Source organism: Quercus lobata, chromosome 12 (assembly GCF_001633185.2).
Source record: "Quercus lobata isolate SW786 chromosome 12, ValleyOak3.0 Primary Assembly, whole genome shotgun sequence".
Classification (NCBI taxonomy): domain Eukaryota; kingdom Viridiplantae; phylum Streptophyta; class Magnoliopsida; order Fagales; family Fagaceae; genus Quercus; species Quercus lobata.
In genome coordinates, this window is record NC_044915.1 from 16,067,184 (window position 1) to 16,091,915 (window position 24,732).

At 35.5% G+C, this 24,732-nt stretch overlaps 1 protein-coding gene and 1 pseudogene across 1 annotated transcript; one reads left to right on the forward strand and one right to left on the reverse strand.

Annotated features, from left to right (window-relative positions):
- Nucleotides 1-4,326: 4,326 nt before the first annotated feature.
- On the reverse strand, nucleotides 4,327-7,533 carry LOC115970095 (geraniol 8-hydroxylase-like). The gene is made up of 2 exons (XM_031089767.1): nucleotides 6,473-7,533; nucleotides 4,327-5,135 (listed from the first exon to the last, which is right to left on the reverse strand). The coding sequence occupies exons 1-2, from the start codon at nucleotides 7,361-7,363 to the stop codon at nucleotides 4,530-4,532; spliced, it is 1,497 nt and encodes a 498-aa protein (XP_030945627.1). The 5' UTR covers nucleotides 7,364-7,533; the 3' UTR covers nucleotides 4,327-4,529.
- A 5,548-nt stretch (nucleotides 7,534-13,081) lies between these two features.
- Nucleotides 13,082-18,415, forward strand: LOC115970291 (annotated as a pseudogene).
- The last annotated feature ends 6,317 nt before the right edge of the window (nucleotides 18,416-24,732 follow it).

The following is a 24,732-nucleotide window of genomic DNA, read 5'->3' on the forward strand; positions in this document are numbered from 1 at the left end:
TATGTATGTTGTATGTGTTATGCATGTATGTGTTAGTTGGTCGATGTACAGGTCATGCATATTGACCAACATCGTGTGTAGGAAAATTTAGGTATTATGTATGGGTTATGCATCTAATAATTTGCCTACCTCTTTGCTATAAATAGTTATTCAAGATTACGCATCAGATGTGCATATTTGTGCAAATGATGATAAGGTTTACATAAACCCTTAACCATAAACACTGTTCCCTACACAGTACGAATACAACAACAGTGACACACATACATCTAAAACATAATTAAGGATAATAGTTATACATCAAAGTGCGAGTGGACCACAACACGATTACTTTTCATCTGACATCTCCACGTCCTACTAATAAATGTTTGCTGCAAGAAGTGATTGCATGTATCATGCATGCTCATACAACTTACATTCCATTGATTGAGACGTATCTTTATTCGATTATTTTCTTCTCTTATGCGGCACAGTGCTCTACGAAGTTCGTCTATAGTGTCTCTTGGCATTTACAATGCTAGTCACCGTGACACTGGTAGCTTATAACCTACTATCTCATCATAAAGCATCTCCTATTTACGGAGTAACCAATCCCACTCTGCCCTCATGATATTATGGACCTGTGCACTATTTCGCAGGTTGGGATTGATTAGATAGTTGAATTTATCTTCTAGTACCTAGCAATGACCCATCGCGATGAACACATCTTGTGGTCTGTAGCGATAAGGGTCACCTATTGACGATGACTACAATAACATCAAAAGATCAAGTTAACGATGTGCATCAATTGTTAGTAAATAATGTATAGCTGCATAACATGGTACACGACTAAGACAATTCTAAATTGATGTGGTTTTACATGCTAGATCTATCATGTGGCCCGAAACATAAAAAAAAAGAATAATCATATAATGGTGCATAATGCATGGCACTATGTGAATCAAAGATGAGGATCTGGGCAAGCACACTGCAACTATGCAAATATAATTGACTTATACTACTATACACACGTGGAAATACACTGTAACAATGGGAGCATGGGTACTCCGTTCATGTACCGTTTTTCTAGCCTGTATTGTCATGACAAGCCCTGATACTCATATATAAAAATTTTATGATATTTAGACCATGAGATAAGCTTATAAATGCACCACAATACTAAATGGATTATTTATATCCCACTAACTTCCTCGACTGACTAAGCTATGAGTCGCAACGCCTCAAGCTCAAAACTTACGGTGCGAAACAAGTTTGGATCTACTTCAACAAATGCAACATTACAAGTTCTAGCAGACCAACAATTACAGACATACACAAACCACTATGGAGGGAAATGGGTTGGAAAGAAAAGATATTTTGTTAATATTCCAATATACACGTACGAGAGTCTAGGAAGCGTTGGACATATCATGGTCGGCAGACCTGCACAACTGAGTACAAATACCACCACAATGGAGTTCACCACAGCAGAACAACCATGATCAGAGCTATACGAGAAGAGGTGTGAGTTGGAGGTGTACTGTCGATGGTATGAGTTACGAGTTCCCAAGGCACGGTTAGCCGAGTTACCTAGAGATGAACCTACCAACATACTTGCTCGTCTTGAATGGGAGAACGATCAAATACAAAGGTGACTAGACCGTTTTCATGCAATCCAAAAGGCTAGGAAACATCTATCAAGGAAGGCGCAAGAGTGAGCTATCAAGTCTATTAATGAAATTACTAATTTAGACGATGATAAAGATATTTTAGACTTCTCAGATTCAAGCAATGATGATTTCCAAAAATTCCTACCTATGAAAATTAGACGTTGTTGTTAATGTCTAGACACTCTATGTAAGATGTAGTGTTGTTGTCAATGTCTGACAATGATGATTACGTATGTTCAACTAAAGTATGGAATGCATTAATGATATGTGAGTCCTACCACCTACGGATGCATTTGGACTATAGTAACCACTTTTATTGCTTTTGCATTGCTGATTTACTAATAAAAGCCTTCTAGAGTTATCAACATGACCAAAAATGCTACTTATCATATTCTTATAAGTATGTGTTATCCTTCATTTCACTAACTGTCTTATAACAATCTAAGAAAAAAAAGTTATATGGTTGATTACTTCTTGCTATGGTAAAGATTCTCATTCTCTTGTGATTAAAATTTACTACAACAAACAACCAAAATTACACCAATGTACTCACATAACACTCATTCAACCAAAAAAAAAAAAAAAAATTAGTACAATATCAAATGAAAATACCATTGCCATAAAATTCGGGTATGGGTTTTTTACCTGAGGTGATACAAATTTCAGTTCAGTCTAGAAGTAGCTGTGGATTTGTGGAGCAGTAGTGGAATTCGGTTCAGACTGAAAGCAAGATAGTTTAAATGGGAGGAGAAGTAAAGTTATAACACGATAATAACTTGATTTTACAGATGGCGATTTTGCTTTATAACTCGATATTATAATAATCAAGTTATGTACGGATTAAAACAAAAGAAAATGCTATGCTTGACACCAAGACAATCTGAATAGGAGGAGATGGATAGCTATAATACGAGCATAACTCGATATTTTTATCATCGGTTATATAACTCGATTTTATAATAATTGAGTTATTTAGGGATTAAAAAAGAAAAAGAAAATGCCACTCTGGCTCGCCAGCATGGCAAAAATATCTTCTAAACTTGATTATAAAATGATTGAGTTCTTCACAAAACTCGATTATGGTAATATCGAGTTACAAAATAGGGATATTTCCCTAATTAATTTGAGAAATAGGACAAAATGCTAGAAAGTTTGTGAGAAAGGGACAAATGCCCATTTTGACCCTTGGTTTTAACTAAGTGCCTAAGTTTTGCTGTTGAATGACTAAAGTTACTGTGTTAAATGCCCAAAGTTGGTATAAATTGTGTAAGACTACCATGAAATGTCTTGATTGCCACTTTAACATCATATAATGAGCCATTTAAAGACTACGTTGGTTGTAATACACTATTCAACTAATAAAAGATGATCAAAAAAAAAAAAAAAAAAAACTAATCAAAGGAATTTTTGTGTTTATCTCAAACTATTTCATCGTATCTTTATGTTTTTGCTACTCCCTATGCGTGTGTTTGTTCTCAAAAATTAAATTCCTTTTATGTTTTCTTTTACATGTTCATTTTACTTTCATTAATTACAGTATAAAAGACCCAAAAGGATGAAGTTTGGACTCAACTTTCATTCATTAACAAATTTAGGTTTCTTAAGTTTCTCAAAAAAGAAAAAGAAAAAAAAAAGGTCCTTATGACTATAAGTCTGTTCTGTATCATAGCCTTCATAGGCCCCAAAATACCGCAATATATTATAAAAATTCGGTAGTACTAAACCTCATAGTACCTTGGCGATATTCTTTATTATTCAATTTCATTAATTGAGATCATTAAATCCTCTTGACTTTGGAGCAACATATGAAATATAGTTAATTTATTTGCTAATAGAAAAATATCAAAGCTCCTACGGAATTATTATAGAAAATTCCCAAATTGGCATCATAATTTAGGTTTCTTAAGCTTCTCAAAAAAAGAAAAAAAAAAAAAAAAAGGTCCTTATGACTATAAGTCTGTTCTGTATCATAGGCTGAGTTTGGATCTACGTTGCGTTTGCTGCGTTTTAAGTTTGTTGCCTTTTTTTTTTTTTTTTTTTCACCTTTTCCCCAACAAGCCGTACTGTTCATGTACGGTATATGAACAGTAGCCGTAACTTTTGACCGGTCTTTCATGAACAGTGCATCTGTGCACTGTTCATGGACCCACAAATTTCATTTTTTATCAATTTTTTTATTAAAAATGGGTCCCACAATACTATTCACACATTTAAAAATTATTTTACTACAATGTTTTCAGTTTTCAGTTTCAACAAAATAAGTTCTATCCAAACAGACCCATAGCCTTCATAGGCCCCAAAATACCGCAATATATTATAAAAATTCGGTAGTACTAAACCTCATAGTACCTTGGCGATATTCTTTATTATTCAATTTCATTAATTGAGATCATTAAATCCTCTTGACTTTGGAGCAACATATGAAATATAGTTAATTTATTTGCTAATAGAAAAATATCAAAGCTCCTACGGAATTATTATAGAAAGTTCCCAAATTGACATCATAATGTGTGAATGAACCTTTTTTTCTCAAATTCGTTTTTATTTGTTTTGTTTGTTGTTTTTAACTCTAAATTTAGGGGAAATATTGGTTTTATGCAATCACCAATTTAGTTACTTAACCCTATGCCCATCCATACCAGGTATGGTCATGTGATTCATGAAGCACAGGAAATGCTTTAGTGAATTGAATGTTGCATTATTTGATACATTAATAAAAAAAACTACTAACCTTTTTCCAAAAAAAAAAGAAAAAAGAAAACAACAAAAACATAATCACCCGTGACCCATTTGATTAACATTGTACTGTAGGGGTAGGGGCCAGTAGTAATTTAATCGACTATACAACCAGCTGCAACTATGTAAATTCTTCAACCATTTTTACACTGGAATAGGGACAGCTCTGAGAGGATGAGCTCTCTGTAAGGTTATGCCAAACTTGTCATCCATGTCCATGTCAACAGGTTTAACCCCATCTTCAAGTTTCCAATTGAATGCCTGCACGAGCGAACCCAACATCAAATGTAACATTCGAATTGCCAGTAGCAAACCAGGACATGTTCTTCTTCCACCACCAAATGGTATTAGCTCAAAGTTCAGCCCTTTAACATCAATTTCTGACCCTAAAAACCTTTCTGGCATAAATGATTTTGCGTTGTCCCATGACCTCGGGTCTCGTCCTATAGCCCATGCATTCACTAGCACTTGTGCACCTTTTGGGATAACGTAGCCACTGATTTCTACGTCTACTTGGGCTTTCCTAGGAAGTAAGAAAGGAACTGCTGGATGCAACCGCAATGTTTCTTTGACTATTGCTTGTAAGTAAGGTAACCGAGGAATGTCTGATTCTTGAACTGGGTTACCTTTGCCAATTACTTGCTCTAGCTCTGCTTTGGCTGTTGACAATGCCTCTGGGTTGTGGAGTAGCTCTGCCATTGCCCATTCTAGCGTGGCTGAAGTTGTATCAGTGCCCGCAACAAATAGGTCCTAATCCATGTTCACAAACCATGTTCATCATTCATAAGTACAGTAAATAAATAACTAACTATTAAAGATGTTAGAGATATATTATCCTAGAGGCGCGTGAGATTGTCCTAGTGTACTTTGTCTGTGGCAGAGTTTTGCTAGAGATACTGATGTTTTCATGGAAAAAAACATTCCACTCACCTCACTCCCTTTGTCAAAGCCTATCTTTAGCAGTTGTTGAAATTGAAGTGGATGCAAAATCTGTAGAGGATGTCATGTTCGAACACAAATTCAACTAATGGTCCATTTTTCTCTCCTGTTGATAATTGCAAGCTACTGATTTCCAAATTTCTCAAGTGAGGAAAAATCATTCCTACAGAAGCGAATAAGCGTGTATACACCTTAGCTAAAAAGTGGACAAGTCAACTTGTTGCGCCCCTGAAGATTTTTGTTGATTTGTATTCGGAAATTAATATGTTTTGTTCTGAAACTTCTGTTTCTATTTAGTTGAAAAAAAAAAATACTATTTCCATCCTAAAGAGGTTAACTTCGGTCAAGAGCTGGTGTAAAAGTTAAGTTTTAAGCCACCAATGAGAGAACCTCCAGGTCTGTCGTGTATTCGTGTTTGAGGATTGTAAAATTTAATTGAGTTATGATTGTGATGTGGCGCTCCTGACCGAAGTTAAGCTTAAACAGAAAAGGTGAGGTTTTATTTTCTCGGAGGGTCTAAGGGTCCGTTTGGATACAGTTGAAAATTAAAAATTCAAACTGAAAACTGAAAAACACTGTAGCGAAATAATTTTTAAATGTGTAAATAGTACTGTGGGACCCATTTATAATAAAAAGTTGTTGAAAAGTAAAATTTGTGGGTCCATAAACAGTACACAATATGCACTAATTGATCAAAAAAATTTGAAAAGTCAAAGTTTACTGCTACGGTTCATTAAACAATACATAAACAGTAATCACAATCTGAAAAACGCGTGGAAAAAAAAAAAAAAAAAAACAAACAAACAAAATGCAGATGCAATCAACCCAATCCAAACGCAGCTTTAAGAAAAGTAATTGTTTGAGAGAGTGAAGGTGCTCTAGCAAAACGAGCAAGGCTACATGCACGCAAAAATTTCACAGCAATTAAGTTGATAACTTTATAATGGTTCTTATTTATTGACATTACCTAGTATCATTAACATTTTGACACCTCAACATATGTAAATTTTTTGTGTTAATTTACTTTATCCAAGCAAAACTCTTGGCTGCATGTACTGTTCTTTGAATTTGAATAAAATTTCTTATTCATCCAAAGAAAAAAATTGAAAGAAATTCAAGAAGCAGAGAGGGTAAGAAATAATACTGACCAGGAACAAACGCTCTATCTTAGTTTTGTCCATCTCCTCACTGTTCTCTTCACTGATGTTGAGAAGAGTATTTAACACATCCTTGTTCGTGTTAGAACCACACACTTTTCTCAAGTGGAGCCGTTGGCTAACCATGCGGTCAAAGAGCTCTAAAATCTTTCCAAAGTGAACTGCCAAACGGTGCCTTACGCGTTGGGGGTCCATCTTTTTTAACACTGGAAAATAATCAGCCAAGTTTGGTCTCCCAATCTCTTTCATGATATTCCAAACGATCTCCTTGTACTCTCTAGCCGTGTCAGAATTTGGGTCAGCCAAATCCACCGAAAAAATGGTGGTTGATAATAGATTAAGCGTGGTCTTGAAAGCAGCTCTCCCAACATCTACTGCCTCACCGTTTAGGCTGCTTTGATGAGTATCAGCTAGGAGGTCTTGCACTTTCATGTGTCTGATAGCTTGGTTAGCATCAAGAGTCTTGTTGGAGAATATTTGTTCCATGCATATTCTGCGAAGGTTTCTCCACCGGGTTGAAACAGGTATCCATGGCAAGCTAAACTCGTCATGTCTTTTGGCTCGGATTGCATCTGGGATGGTTCGATTAGACAAGTGTTGGTCATGTATTTGAAGGACTTCTTTGGCCATAGCTGCTGAAGAAATGACTACTGTGGTTACTTGGCCTAGTTTTAGGCTCATTATGGGACCATGGACCTCGGAAAGTTTTGCCAGGGACTTGTGGGGTTTGTCACCAAGCTCTAAGAGGTTTCCAATCAATGGAAAAGGTTTTGGACCTGGTGGAAGCCTTTTGGGGATTGCTTTGCTTCTTGAAATTACACGCAAGGCCTGGATTAAGAGCCAAGTGAGGCAAAGACATATTATACCGCTCAAGAAATTCATCTTTATCTATGAACTCTGATCGCCAGGAGAAAAGAGCTAAGTGAAAAGTGATACGACACTATACCTCACCGTTGTTCATTTATAGCCAACAAGCAGAGCAGAAAAACACACCCACTTGCTCTAACAGTACCAAAAAGCGCCACCTCTTTTTGGAAGAACTAAAAATAGATACAAGTAACGAGCCGACGTTTTCTGGGGATTCTTTTTACTCCTATTTTTTAAAATATTTGACAATATGTCTCTATTTTGAAACCTGATTTTAGCAAAATCGAGTTTCAATTAAAAAACTCGATTAGTAGAAAATTGAGTATGAGGCGAACAAACTTGAAAAAAAAAAAAATGCATGGAACTCGAGTATATGAAGCTCGAGTTTCATACCTATAGTGGCGTTTTCATTTTATTTTTCATAAGTTTGATCGCCCCATACTAGGTTTAAGAAGCCCTATAGTGGCATTTTACAGTCCTATAGTGGCGTTTTAAAACTCTATAGTGGCGTTTTTATGCAATTTTTTTTTATATAAGTTTGTTCGCCCATGCCAGGTTCAGGGAGCCCTATTGTGGCATTTTAAAACCCTATAGTTGCATTTTTATGCAATTTTTTATATATATAAGTTTGATTACCCATACCAAGTTCAGGGAACTCTATAATGGCTTTTTAAAGTCCTATAGTGGCGTTTTTTCATGGAACTCGAGCTTCATAAACTTGATTTCCATGCAAATTTTTATTTATTTATTTATTTTTTAAGTTTGATCGGGCATAACTCGATTTTAAACCAATCAAATTTTTCATTGAAACTCGATTTTGAGAAAATCAAGTTTTAAAAGAGAGACACGAATTTATATAGTTTCAAAATAGAGACATATTGCCTAATATTTTTAAAAATAAGGGTAAAAGGTTAAAATCCTGACGATTTCTATCTAGATGTGACTACAACGGCACTCTTGCCATATTTTGTTTCTTTCTATCAACCCAAAAAAAAAATATCCAAGAGTCAAAAGTATAGTTCTAATGATAATAAAATATATTGAAGAGTACTGTAATACAGTGTTCGAAGATAAGTGGTTAGACAAAGAACTAGTCGACTAGGAAGAGACACGAACACATACTACAGCGGATTATGGTGAAGAGATTCTAAAGATCAGATATTTTGTCTCTTGTCGAGTCGACAAATTTTTTTTTTTAATAGCAAAATGATATGTATGGATGAGGTTGCATGATATCATTGTCGTGATCCTCGTGGAGATTAAGAGTCTCCAACTATCATACTGCTCATAGACCTGGGAGAAATTTATTTCCACAAAAAATGTTCTCAAAAAACTGTTTGATTTTTCTATTTTTTGTCATGTTCTTGAAAATGTTGTCTAAAACTTCTTTTTACTATAGTGGATTGCTTTTCAGAAAGGTTTTTTCTTAGATTTTTTACTGTGAAACTAGTTTGTTTCATTGGTTTTCCTAGATCATCATATCTTGTCTTATTTACTTTTGCGCTACATTTATTTTTGACATGATATTGATGTTTATTTGTTTTAACAAGATTTATTCATGATAAATCTAATTAACAACTTAGGTTTAAAACTTGTTAATTTTATCAACTGCGGTTTAAATTTCCCAACATAAACAAAGGTTATTATTTATTTATTTATTTATTTCTAAAGAAGAAGGAATGGTTTATCGGGTGGGAAGTAAAAAAACTTGAGCAAAAAAGGTTAATTTATTTAAAAAATAACAATGAGGTATAAAATTGTGGAAGTGACAAACTGGAGTGGCAAATTCTCATGAGATTAACGAAAAGTCAGAGGTTTTAGTTTTATAATATATATAGATGAGGATATAGTCCAAATAAATAAATAAAATCTCGAGAGAGGGGGTTGTAGCAATAGTTGGAAGAAGAGGTGAGAAAAGAGTGAAAAAGAAAAGAAAGGAAAATCTTAAAAAATGAAGAAAAGAAAAGAGTTGGTATACCAAGTTAGCATTATAGATATGAAATTTTTAATAAATTATGTTTTTTATTTTTTATTTTTTTTAAAAAAAACAAAAAAACAATGTACCCAATAAAAGCAATTTGACCAATTGTCCAATCTTTGGTAAGTTAGGTCCTATTTAGTAACAATGTTTAAATAATAAAAACTGTTATTTAAATACCACAACACGTATTTTTATACATTTTTTCACCCACAGTTACAAAAACTTGAATAACATTACTAGACATCTATTATTAAACGCCCCTTGGTATCATGATGGTGCCTTTGTTGGACAGGTCAGACTTATACAGTTATACGTGACATTTATCACAACTTTTCAAGAGTGTTAGGTTGAAGTTCGATATAATTGACGCTAAATATAATTTTTGACCAGAGTGCATGTGAATGTTAGATCCAAAAACTTTGCAATTGGCGTATCTTTCGCCTCTTCCACTTGAGCCCTCCCCCAAATAGTACTCCTATTATTGTATATAATATTCTAATGACATGACAACTCCACTATAACCTTCTAATGACATGACCACTTGAGCCCTTCCACTTGTCCCATATGCTTGGGTCTCTGCCAATGGCCCATGCGTTGACCAGAACTTGTGCACCCTTTGGGACTGTGAACCCACTAATTTCAAGTTTTCAACATCTGCTTCGACTTTATGTGGGAGTAACAAGGGAACTGTTGGATGCAACCGGAAAGTTTCTTTGACTATAGCTTGTAAATAAGGTAACTTAGCAATGTCTGATTCTTCAATTGGGTTGCCTTTACCAATGGTTTGCTCGAGCTCTTCCCATTGATGTTGAGACTTTAGGTGGCAATAAATATTTTGTTACATTTATTGATGATACTTCACGAAAGGTGTTGGTTTATGTTTTGAAAACAAATGACTAGGTATTTGAGCACTTGAAGAAATTTCATGCCATGGTAGAAAGAGAGAAAAGGAAGCCTTTGAAGTGTTTCCGTAATGATAACGGAGGTGAATACACGTCTAATGAATTTAAAAATTACTGCTCCAAGAAAGGTATTAGACATGAGAAGATAGTTCCTAGTACCCCACAGCAAAATGGTGTGGTAGAGAGGATGAACCGCATTATTGTTGAGAAAATCAGATGTATGTTGAGAATGGCTAATCTGCCTAAGTCATTATGGGGTGAAGCTGTTATGACTGCATGCTACCTAATTAATAGATCTCCATTAGTTTCTTTGGATTTTGATATTCCAAAAAGAGTATGGACAGGAAAAGGTGTTTCTTACTTTCACTTAAAGTTATTCGGGTGCAAGGCATTTGTTCATGTGCCTAAGGAACAAAGATCAAAGTTTGATAGCAAATCCACTCCTTGTATATTTGTTGGATATGGAGATGCAAAATTTGGCTACCAGCTATGGGATCCAAAAGAAAAAAAGATGATCAGAAGTCGAGATGTAGTTTTTCATGAGTATGAAAACTTGGCAGAGTTTGAGAAAACTGAGAAGCCTAAAGCTACAGTTGAAGCTGTTCTTGATCTTACGCCTACCTCTTCTTCCTTAGATAATGCCACAAATAGGGAAGAGGTACAAGATGAGAATTATGGTGATGAACCGATTGAATTTGATGCTGATGAGCCAGCAAGTGTTGATGGTGATGATGTGACAAATACAGATGGTGTTGAGTAGGGGAGCAGCCTCCTCCACTAGAGATGGTAGAACCTCAAGTGAGAAGGTCTACTAGAGAGCGTCGTCCATCGACTAGATACTCCGCTTCTAAGTATACTATGATTACTGAAGAGGGGGAGCCAGAAAGTTTTCAGGAAGTACAGTCTCATAAGGATAAGCAAAGCTGATTGAAGGCTATGCATAAAGAGATGAATTCTTTGAATAAGAATAAGAATTATGACTTGGTGGAACTTCCTAAAGGCAAGAAGATATTGAAAAACAAATGGTGTTTAAGCTAAAGAAAGATAGTGAGAAGTTAGTGAAGTATAAAGCTCGATTGGTAGTCAAGGGTTTCAGTCAGAAACAAGGGATTGACTTCGATGAGATATTCTCTCCAATAGTCAAGATGAGTTCCATTTGGATAGTTCTGGGATTAGTAGCTAGCTTGGATCTTGAGCTTGAGCAACTTGATGTGAAGACAGCTTTTCTTCATGGTGATTTGAAAGAAGAAATTTACATGGATCAGCCAAAGGGATTTAAAGTGAAAGGGAAAGAACACATGGTTTGCAAGTTAAAGAAGAGTTTGTATGGCTTGAAGCAAGCTCCAAGACAGTGGTACAAGAAGTTTGACTCATTCATGGTGGGTCATGAGTACACGAGGACAAATGCAAATCATTATGTGTATGTAAAAAAATTTCCCAATGGTAAATTTGTTATTCTTCTGCTATATGTAGATGATATGTTGATAGTAGGACAAAATGCAGGTGTGATTGGAAATTTGAAGAAGGACTTGTTCAAGTCATTTGATATGAAAGACTTGGGTCCAGCAAAACAAATTTTGGGTATGTAGATTCTATTGAGTTGGTTCTTGAAAGGTTCAATATGAAGCATGCCAAGCCAGTCAGTACACCTCTTGGTGCTCATTTCAAGCTAAGAAAGAAATCTTGTTCTTCATCCAAGAAAGAGAAAAAAGACATAGTATCAACCATTTATTCCTCAGCAATTGGGAGTTTGATGTATGCTATGGTTTGCACATGACTAGATATTGCTCATGCAATTGATGTTGTCAGTAGGTTCATGGTTAATCCTGGTAAAGATCACTGGGAAGCAGTGAAGTGGATCTTTAGATATTTGAGAGGTAACTCTAAATTGTGCTTGACTTTTGGTGATTCTAAACCAGTTTTGGAGGGTTATGTAGATGCGGATTGGGTAGGTGACCTTAATGGTAGGAAATCTACATTGGGGCATTTATTTACTTTTGCAGGGAGAGCTATATCATGGCAGTTAAGATTGCAGAAGTTTGTTGCCTTATCTACAACTAAAGCTGAGTATATTGCAGCTAATGAAGCAAGTAAAGAGATGCTTTGGTTGAAATGGTTTCTCCAAGAATTGGGTTTGAAGCAAGATGGGTATGTAGTTGATTGTGATAGTCAAAGTGCTATAGACTGAAGCAAGAATTCTATGTACCATTCACGCTCGAAGCACATTGAGGTGAGATACAATTGGTTGAGATTAGTTGTTGAACAACAGTCATTTGTATTAGAGAAGATTCACACAGATGAAAATCCAACTGACATGTTAACTAAGGTTGTGTCTAGAGAGAAGTTAAAGCTTTGTGTTGAGTTGGTCGGCATGAGTTCTAACTAAAGACTTGGGTTAAGATCTCCTCTGTAGTGTGCTGGAGGGGGAGATTATTGGGTGCACGTGACACCCTTGGATTCCAGCCCACATGCATTGTCAAAGCTCATTTACAAGCTTGCTTCCAAAAGTCTTCAAGTCAGCCGTGCCTCTTAATGATCTTGCTTCCTCAAGCTTCCAAAGTCAACTTTTGGTTTAATGCAAAGCTGAGCAAGTGTGTGAAACACGCTGAGGAGAAAAGAAGAAAAAGAAAAGAAAGAAGCAAAGGGTCATTCGGCCTTGAGTGAGAAGAGCTGAAATAGAGAGCTATGTTCGGCCATTTTGTGTGAGTTCTAGAGTAAGCAAAAACACAGAGATATTCAGCCACTTGAAAGGTGCAGTCCGTGTGAAGAGATACTTTTTTTCTTTGCTCAAGTTACACACAAGGAAGATAAATTGGTAGAGTTCTCATGGAGTTTTTGAGTGCTACAACCATGGAGAGTTGGAGCATTCAGAGGAAGATTTTGCTACTAGCTTTGTGGTGAGATTGTATTTACTCATTGAGATTTATTTGTTGTATATCCAATTTATTGTGGATTCAAGTTTAGCATAAACTTGATAATTGAAATCTCTATTTCATAGTGGATATTTTTCAGAGTTGCCTTGTGGTTTTTCCCTTTACACTAGAGGATTTTCCACGTAAGATTTGGTGTTCTTGTGTGGTTGTGTTTATGCGGTGCCTATTGAATTTTTTTTTTTTTTTTTTTTTTGGTTTCCATAATATTGCTATTGCTTGGTAGTTCTATATTTTAATTCACACATAGACATTGAGGGGATTAGGATTTTTCCCCAACAAAAAGTAACTTTTTTCAACTCAAATTATGTTTTGGCTAAATATTCCAATGGACAGGGAGATTTAGCCAAAAAAAAAAAATGGTGATTTTCTTTTGGGTATAAGAAATAACTAATACATATCTTGGGCAAGATTAGAAAGTCAGCTCATTATGGAAAAGAATAAAGAGTATGCCATTGAAAGAAGAAGAAGAAAACAAAACCAGGTATTTGAGTTGATGAATTCACCGAGTGGAAAGGGCGAGTCTTAGATCGAGATTGAAGTGTGCATGGTGGAAAGAAGCAGAGGAGTTTGAGGTTGTTCTTCTGACTTCTGTCTTTCTGTGTTCTATTCTTGTCTTGCTCAATCTTCTTCTATGTTGGGGATGGACTCGCGGTGACTATTACAAAGGCATTTGGCTTCAGAGAGACCTTCACTCCATGAAAGTTGGGACTTGGGACAACTTCACACACAAGAAAGAGGGAGTGTGAGTGTTTGGGGGTTTGGTTTCAAATGCTAAGTTTCAGTGTTTGGGTATGATCTGGGGCTGCTGTGACAATGGATTGAAGGAGAGGCAGAGAATGGGTTGGAGGAGAGGTAGAGATGGCAGCTGCGCAGGGGAGAGAAATTTTTTTTTTGATTTTTTGTTTGGTTACTCAGACTTTTACTAGAAAATTGGGCTGGCTAAAAATAGTGGGCGGGTTGTGAAATATTTTAAGGGTAAAATTGTCTTTTTGTTATTTGGTGAGGTGTCAAAATAAGGAGTCATTGGATTAAATGGATGGCTAGGATTTAAGGTATTGCACACCGTGCAATAGGTATTGCATGGGATGTGAATCCCTTGATAACCTACTCAATTTATTAGAGCATTTGCAGCAGTGGAGCTAAAAAGCTATAATGCTATTTTAGCTCCACCAATATAGCAAAATAAGCTCACAGCAGTGGAGTCAAAGCCATAAAATTTGGCAGATATGCTACAGTGCACATCTATAGATAGATGTGCACTGTAGCACTCATCTAAAAGAAAAAAAAAATTTAATCAACTGCCCGATTAAAATAATAAATCCCACCTCATTTTTTTCATTCTTTTATTTTATATCTCCACCGTCACTCTCATCTCCATCTCCCTCACTCATCTCCCAGATCACTCCTCCCTCACTCATCACCGTCGCCATCCCAGACTAGCCTAGCCCACGCCGTCCGTCGCCATCCCAACCCAGCCCAGCCCAGCCCACGCCATCCCAGCCGCATCTCCCTCACTCATCTCTCTCACCCATTGCACTCCAGATCACTCATCTCCCTCACTCATCACCGTCGCCGTCCCAGACCAGCCCAACCCACGCCGTCCGTCGTCGTCCCAGCCCAGCCCAGCCCACACCGTCGCAAGCATCTCCCTCACTCATCGCACTCCAGCTCATCTCCCTCACTCATCACCATCGCCGTCCATCGCCGTCGCAAGCTCTCATCTCACTCATCAAGCTCTCCACGTCGTCGTCGTCCCAGCCCAGCCCACGTCGTTGCCGTCGCCGTCACCGTCGTCGTCCCAGCCGATCCACTTCAGGTCAGTGCTCTCTCTTTTCTTTTGTAATGAATTTTTTCATGCTTAATTTTTCTGGGTTTAGTGTGATTTTGTTGGTCTCTGTATTGGGAATTTTCTGTTTGGGAATTTTCTGTTATTTTGTTGTGTGGATTCTGTGCTCTCTGTATTGGGAATTTTCTATTTGTTGGAATTGGTTGTGTGGATTATGTGGTCTCTGTATTGGGAATTTTCTGTTTGGGAATTTTCTGTTATTTTGTTGTGTGGATTCTGTGCTCTCTGTATTGGGAATTTTCTGTTTGCAGGAATTGGTTGTGTGGATTATGTGGTCTCTGTATTGGGAATTTTCTGTTTGCAGGAATTTGTTGTCTGGATTATGTGGTCTCTGTAATTTGTGCAGGAAAGTTTTTATGTTTTGTTCTTAGTGTAATTTGTTGTGTTGCACAAAACCAGAGTTACGTTTGGGTGGTCTCTGTAAATTGTTGTGTTGCACAAAACCACATTCCTGTGTTGCATAAAACCACATGAATGTATTGGGTCACTGTAATTTGTTGTGTGGTCTCTGTAATTTGTAATTTGTCTATAAATGTAATATAAATGTCTCTGTAATATAAATGTAAGTTTGTTGTGTAATTTATTTATGTAATTTGTTGTGTTAATATAAATGTTAGTTTGGAAATTTTCTGTGTGCAGGGAAGTTTATATATTTTTTTTCTAATTTTATGGAGTCACGTAGGGACACAGAGTTACGTAGAGACCTAACATTCATCACGAGTATCATGAACGGGATATAGAAATTGACTCACAATTTTTGGGAACGTCTCAAAATACTCCTGTGTCAGTTTCTGATTCTCCACCTTCACCACCACAAGTTGAAAATGCCTCTTCTACAAAAGGAAAACGAGGCTCTAACTTTACTGTAGAAGAAGATAAACTCTTAGTGGCAGCATGGCTCAATACTAGTGTTGATGCCATAAACAGTAATGAACAAACACAAAATACATTTCGCCAAAAAGTTTGGGAATATTTTATGCAGTACAATACATCCGGTACCACACGTACTATTATCTCCTTGCTAAGTCGTTGGGGTACGATTAGTGAAAAGACAAATAGGTTTGCTGGGTGTATGGCTCAAATTAACGCACTTCATCAAAGTGGTATAACCGAAGAAGATAAGGAATAAATTATATTACAATAGTGTTAAAATGTCCATTCACCAATAGTTTGAAGATATTAATCATGTTATATTTGTTTTAATTTTTTTTAGATTATCAATGCGAAGGCTTTGTATTTAGAGAAGCACAAGAAACCCTTTCTTCTTGATCATTGTTGGCTCATGTTAAAGGACCAACCAAAGTTTGCCGATCCTAACAATGCTAGATCGAGATCATCCGTGCCTCCAACTTCAGAGGCAATATCTATTAGTGAAGGGGATTGTGGGTCCGGACTTGGTGACACTTCTAATTTTGAGAGACCTATTGGTAGGAAGGCCAAAAAGGCCATCCGAAAGAATAAAGCCACCGGAAAAGATGTAGGGGAATATTTGAACAAAAAATTGAAATTGATTGAGGATGTAACTCGGTTGGAAGAGGAAAAAATGTCTTTTGAGAGGGAAAAACTTGCGATTAAAAAGGAAAGTAAAGAAGAAAAACTTAAGATTGAGAAGGAAAGAATGATGATTGAGAAGAAAAAATGTGAGCGGGAAGAAAGGTTAGAGGAAGAGAGAATCATGATGATAGATACAAGTGGCTTAACCGGAACACAAAAAGCTTTTTATGAACAACTCCAAGAGGAAATCATGGCAAAACGAAGATCACGTAATTAATGGGTTTAATTGTATTTTGGATGTAGTTTAGACTTTTATGTATTTTGTAGTAGCTTATGTCACTTAATGAATTATCTTAAACTATATGTATGTATTTGTGTTGTGACTTGAAGTGCAATCTAGCAAAAACTTTGAAGTGCAATCTTTTTTATCTTTTGTTAAGTTCTATTTGATCTTGTGATAGGCATTGATATAATTCTTTGATTCAATGAAACTATTATTTGATCAACTATGAGTATTACAGCCACTATGAATGTCTTTCATCCAATTATTTCTATTCATTGAACATTCCTAGTATCATATGCTTGGTTTTGAGATGACAGGTCTTAGAATAAATCTATGAACAATGAGCATTCATAGTATTTCCAAGTTTTTTTTTTTTTAGATTTATGTGTTTGTGTTGTGATTTGTGCGTGAATTAGTTATATTCATTTTAATGTGGTTTATGTCACTTAATTCTAATCTTGCATCTATAGTAATAATTGATTTCCAATTGTCTTGAAGGTTGCATCCATGAATTCGCAAGTTCCTTCTTGATGACTCAAATGAAGATGAGATAATCGAAGAACTTGTTATGGAAGCATCACAACCTAAGCTTCGTCGTCGTTCTATCCAACGTAATCATTTGGTAGGCCATGAGAGGCTTTTTCTTGATTATTTTGCTCCCACACCAATATATCCACCCGCTTTATTTCGTAGGAGATTTCGGATAAAGCGTTCTCTTTTTCTTCGTATTCAATCTCAAGTTGAAGCTCATGACTCTTATTTTGTCCAAAAAAGAAATAGTGCCAACAAACTTGGTTTATCTTCATTACAAAAGATAACTGTTGCACTTAGAATGCTTGCGTATGGAGTATCGGGTGATTTGATAGATGAATATGTGCGGATTGGAGAAACTACTGCATTAGAAAGTTTGAAAAAATTTGTTACTGCGGTAATTGATGTTTTCTCTGAAGAATACTTGAGAAAGCCAAACAATGAAGACATTGCTAGACTGTTAGCTCACGGCGAACGTCGAGATTTTCCAAGTATGTTAGGTTCAATTGATTGCATGCATTGGAAGTAGAAAAATTGTCCATCTGCATGGAAATGTCAATATTGTGGTCATATTCGTGAGCCTACTATTATTTTGGAGGCAGTAGCATCATATGATCTTTGGATATGGCATGCATTTTTTGGGTTACCTGGGTCAAATAATGATATTAATGTGTTAGAGCGATCTCATATATTTAATGAATTTGCTGAAGGACGTGCTCCTACAATACATTACTCAATTAATGGTCATGACTACACTATGGGATATTACCTTGCTGATGGTATATATCCAAAGTGGGCAACATTTGTGAAAACAATCCCAGCTCCACAATGACAGAAGTATAAATTATTTGCAGCAGCCCAAGAGGCGTATAGGAAGGATGTTGAGCGTGCATTTGGAGTGCTTCAAGCACATTTCGCAATTGTCCGTGGACCTGCACGATTTTTTTTATCTTGAAACACTTAAAAAGATCATGAAAGCGTGCATAATTCTCCATAATATGATTGTTGAAGATGAACGAGAAGATGAGCGGGATGATAATGAAGTGGTAGATTTGGATTATGAACAAAATGATGGAGTGGATAATCCTCCTCTGTAAATGTTACGTGAACAAAGTGATGAATTTTTGTCATACATTGAGAGGCATGGACGCATTAGAGACCGAGAAATTCATTTTCAACTCCAGTCGGACCTTATTGAACATTTATGGCAACTGCAAGGCGAGTCGTAGGAACTTTCTTTTTTGTATGTGGGTTTAGTATGAGTCATAGGAACTTGTGCGAGTGTGTGAGTTTTATTGTAATTTGGTTTGAGTTATGTATGTGAGCAAATCTATGGACTACATTGTTCTTGCTATAATATGTATTCTATTTTATATGTTTTCTTATAAAGTTCCTTCATTTCATAGATCACATTGTTCCAAGGTTACTTCCGGATAATTGAGACGATAATAGGCTATCATGATAATTGAGAAATTGTTTTAGTAAAAAAAAAAAGTACGAGTATAATTTGGGGTTAAAAAAAATCACTTGTTAACACTAGATGATTATTTGCTATCATGCGGCGGCGGCGGCAGGCGGAAAAAGAGTCGTCGGTGGCGGTGGCGGCAGCGACGACGACGACGGCGGTGGAAAAAAGTCTTCGGCGATGGCGGCGGCGGTGGCGGCAGCGGCGGCGGTGGCAGTGGCAGTTGAAGGTGGTTGTGGTTGTTGTTTATTGTATAAGATATATTATTTTATTGTAGTGGATATATTATTTTATTATAATGGATATATTATTTTATTGTGATGTTTATATTATTTTATTGTGTTAAAAGCTAAAATAGATCCATTGCTGCAGTATGTATGTAGGTAAAATAGATAAAGTAACTTTTGGTGGAGCTAAAAAGCTAAATTTTTAACTCCACTGCTGTGGATGCTCTTATAGCAGAAAAATATTCCCTCCTTTTAGCAAGCTTTTGTTGGAAGTCAGTGGGGACGACAACGACAACACTCACTGGCCAGTGCCACTACCCAATGTCTGGGAGTTTCAAGGTGAGATAGAGATCTTGGCTAACTTAAAGCAAGCCTAATGTAGGGACTATTTTGGGTTGATTGAGCAAAATTATGACTAAACATACCATCTATCTATGCTGATGTGGATGTGAATGCTCAGTTCTTTTCTTCTTTTTTTAAGAACCAAATGAATGCTCAGTTGAGATTGGTTTTTTGTCGTGTCCCTGATATTTCTCCCCTTTTTTAAATAGCATGGTCTCTTCATCTAATGCTTCAATTTTTGACGTGGATATTAAATCATTGTATGAACTTTTGCTGACACAATAATGAAGATAGAAGACAAAAGAGAAGAGAGCTAAGGGTGACTGTTATTAGTTATGAATCTGAGTTTGAGGATGCGAGTGAAAATGAAATTAATGAACCTTTAAATGTAACAATAAGAGAATTTGATGATACCACTACATACTCTTGGTGTGATGGTCATTCTACAAGTATAAGTGCTTGTGGGGTGTAGGGGGCAAGGGTCGGGGTTCAAGTCTCCAGAAGGGAGTTTCACACACACATACACTAGATTAGGTTAAAGTAGAAATTCTATCTTGTATCAAAAAAAAAAAAAAGTTTGAGGAATCCATTCAAGATAACAAAAAGTTTGGTCTTTATAATTGAGTGTGCTTATGGTCTTGTTTGAAACATTGTTATTTGCTTTGTGTTATTTACGTGAGACATTATGTATTATTATTTGTTTTGACTTGTTTATGTAAGACATTATATATATATATATATATATATATTTGTGGTATTAGAACTTAGAATTTGGTATTTGTGAGTTGTAACTTTAGAACTTTGAACTTTATTTATTACAATTTGTTCATTTGTCTTTTATTAATTATCTGTGTAAAAAAAAAAATTTCAATTTATATATATTATTAATTATAATTATACGTATCTTTTTAGTATACATATTTTTTAATTGGAAAATAGGATCTTATGATTCTTGTGCTGATTCTAGCTATGATTCAATTCTCGAACTCTCTCACTGAGTGTGTGTAGGATCTTGATCCTGATAACCTTGGAGAAACATCATAAGAGAAAATTCTTGAAACACACATAAATGCGCATCAAAATTTACAACAAGCATAAATGTCACATTTTCATTGGTACATCTAAATTCAATTTTTCAACAAGCACTGTGGTAGTCCATATGTAAGTACTATGTAATCTAATCACAATTTGACACTTAAACAAATTGTAAAATTAGATATGATCTAAGCATAAGTTGATCAAAAGAGTGTGTTGGGAAATTTAGACCCCAGTTGATATAATTAACAAGTTTTAAATCCAAGTTGCTAATTAGATTTATTATGAATAAAACTTGTTTAAAAAAACAAACATCAATATCACGTCAATAATGAATGCAGCGGAAAAGTAAATAAGACAAGATATGATAACCCAGGAAAACCAATGAAACAAACTAGTTTCACAGTAAAAAACTTAAGGGAAAATCTTCCCGAAAAGCAATCCACTATAGTAAAGAGAAGTTTCAGATCTAGTACAAAACCTTTGTTCCTAAACTCTACAATCCCTGTAGATGAACTCACAGCAGAAACCTTCTACCGCTTCAGAACCCCTGAACTCTTCAATATATGAACACTACCTTTTTGCACGGATCCTAGTACGTGACTAACCAATGATGCATAGCTCCCAGTACGTGACTAACACACCAACTAGAAGAAAATGTTGGCTACAAAGTTCTTCACTTCATCAATAATGAAGATCAAGAAGCACTTAGTTACAAAACTCTATGGCGCAAAGACACAGTAGCTTCTTTAGAGAGAATAAGGCATCGGTCACCTTTTGCATATGTTCTCCTTGTATTCTCTTATGTGATGACCTCTAAAATAAGTCTTATATATGTTTAGGGTTGTGAGAAAAGAAACCCTACACATACATGTCAGCATGGGCCAAAAATCAGATTTGGAAATCTGAATTTCATAATTCTCGATCGATTGAGAAGGTGTCGAGCAGGTGTTGAGGGGACAGAAATTTGCTCGATCGATCGACCTAGCTATCGAGAGGTGTCGAGATTGCAATAAGAAGCAATTGAAGAGCTCGACAGATAAACCAGGTGTCAAGAGGTGTCGAGCAGCTATCAAGCTTTAAAATTCAGCACTTTTTCACTTGATTCTTGGACAGACTTTCATGGCTTTAACACTTGAACTTGAAACAAGGTTTCTTGAATTATTAAACACATGCTAGATCTACCCAAATACAAGTAAAGTGCGTTTTGTCAAAGGATTAGCCAATTACATAAAATAGTGACATATGTTCCTAATAAGTGAATCACATATGTCCTAACAAAGTGGATAAGGGAGCCCAACATCAAGTGCACATTCATATCGCCAATGGCAAGCTAGGACATATCCGCCAACCACCGCCAAATGAAATTAGCTCAAAATTCTAGCCTCTAAGATCAATTTCTATCCCCAAGAACCTCTCTAGCATGAACAAGTTTGGCTCGTCCCATATACTTAGGTCCCTACATAGAGCTCATGCATTGACTAGCACTTGTGCACCCTTTGGGATTGTGAAGCCCGTAACTTCAATATTTTACTTTAGGTTGACGTGAGTAGGGGTGTGTAGCCAACCCACCAACCTGCCAAAATTGACCAGACCCGACCCAACCCAACCCACCAAGTTGGGTTGGTTTTTAGGGACTGGTGGGTTGGGTTGATTTATGAAATTTTTTTTAATAGTAGATCGGGTTGGGTTTGAGTCATAACAATTACAACTCGCCTAACCCAACCCGACCCACCTATATATTTAAAATTTAAATTATATATATTTACAAATATATTTTATAATTAATAATTTTTTTATTTAATTTTTTCCCTATTCGGCTTCTCTTATATAAAACCCAATTACCTCGCAAACTCTAACAATCTTATTTCTCTCTATGTCGCCTCCCACTCCCACTCTCCCACTCCACACCTATTTGTTTATAACTGAGTTAAGACACTAGTTCATATATATTTTGTTTATCAATTCAGTTGGATATATTTTGTTTATAACTGAGTTGGAATACTAGTTTGTGTATATTTTGTTTATCAATTCAAGTGGCAGGTGGGATATATATATATTTTTTTTTTCTAATCAATTTAATAACAATAGTAATAAACAAATAAAAACTGTCCAACCCATGGGTTCAACCCAACCCAACCCAATTCATGTGGTTGGGTTGAACTCTTGTGATGAGTTTGTTTGGGTTAGACTTTTTTTAACCCACCATGGTGAGTTGGGTTGAAAAATCTCCTCAACCCAACCCCTAGACGTGAGTGGAAGGGAACTACTAGGTGCAATTGGAAGGTACCGATTAAAACAAGTCAACATTTCAAGTAAACTTTCTTTTTCTTTTTCTTTTTTTGATGAAAACATTTCACATTTGTTGGTAATTGGATACGTGGGCCTTTTGGCTTAAATACACAAAGACTATTTTCATTGATATATACATTGATCTTCTTCTTCTATTACTATTACTATTACTATTACTAGTATGTAACTCGTATGCAACCCGTATGCTTATGCACGAGAATGATGAATTCTAGTGATGTTATTGATATTAGCTTAGGTTATTAAGCATATAGAACATTAGTTTGACCAGGGCATTTGAAGGGACTAAAATAGTTTTTCCTTACAATTTTTATAATATTAGTTATACCAAGTTTCTCACTACATTGCTATTATGTATATAATTTTGAAAGTCACTATTAGATATTACACATACAATATCAATTCACAATCATAGTATGTGAAATTTTACTAAATATAACACAAAATAAAAAAGAACAGATTGGTCTAATAGTATCTCCTGAATTGAATAGGGATATGTGCATGAGATCGTTTAGCTCAATTACAATTTGTTATCTTCAAGATCTTCGCATGCAAAATATATGAATAGAAACAATATAAAAAATACGATCATTAGTTTAGAGAAATAATAACAGCAAAAATCTAAATAATTTAATTTTTATGGGAAGTTAACAAAAACAAAATCCAATTTTGGTTCTAATTGAATTTTCTCTAAGATTTGGTTATATATATATATATATTACCTAGTTAGTAATGGACCGTACATAATTATGATATATTACATAAATGACCTATAAATTTAAATTATTTTTGGTTACACAAAAAAATGGCTCATAAAAATATAAAATTATTCAAACTCCTCATTTTCTACATTAAATTAACTTGCTTGGTACAAAAGTTTAAAAGCTTAGATTAGAAGGGATGTGGTGCAAAATTAAATCCTAATTGAAATCCAATTTATATACTGAATTAACTCACTTAGCATAAAATTTTAAAACTTAGATTAGATAGGACACATGACGTAAAATTATACTCTATAATTGAATTCTAATTTGAAATCTAATAGAATTTTCTCTTAATTCTGTCTATTAATATATATATAAATATATATATATATATATATATATAGAGAGAGAGAGAGAGAGAGAGAGAGAGAGAGAGAGAGAGATTTTACATAAATAAGATGGAATTTATGTTGACAGAACAGACTAAAACATTTTTGACTAAAACATTTCAGACACAGCAAAAAGTTGGAGCGGAAATGCTTTATTACAGTGCGGCAGCTTCATTTTTGTTTTCCGCATTAATTAGTCGACTGGAGAAAAAAAAAAAATATATATATATATATATATATATATGGAAGGATCTAAGGGCGCTTGATGTAAATTGAAGTTAAATTGTATCTAGCTAACAGGAATTCACATGCATCAGGGAACTCCTTTTGTACTCATCTAATTGCAAAACAATATGAAAATACTAAAGCATATTTTATTCAGTTCTTAAAGCAGAAAATTATTCTACATAGCTAAACAAAAAGCAAAACAACATTAGAAAATGATAGGAACAGCTCGTAATGGACGTGCCATATCTGACGTAAGGCCAAACTTATCCTCCAGGTTCATGTCCTCTGGTGTGATCCAATCTGCAAGCGTCTAATCAAATGAGCGGATGAGGGAGCCCGGCATCAAGTGCACCATTCGTATCGCCAATGGCAAGCCAGGACATATTCGCCTCTCACCACCAAATGGAATTAGCTCAAAATTCTGGCCGCTAACATCAATTTCAGACCCCCAAGAATGTCAGCATCTAACATGCCGACACTGTGTTCCATCTGCCATGTATGGATTTCCATTATTGGGCTAACGGCAACGACCAAAATTGACATGGTTTTTCATTTTCAGAGACTGAGATAGGCGCGAAATTAAATTAGGAACCAAAATGAGAATATGCCTAAAATATAGGGACCAAAATTAAGTACATTTTTACCAAAAAAATTAATAAATGGAAGGATGTAAGGGCTGTTTTATGTAAAGAGAAGTTAAGTTGGACTCGAGTC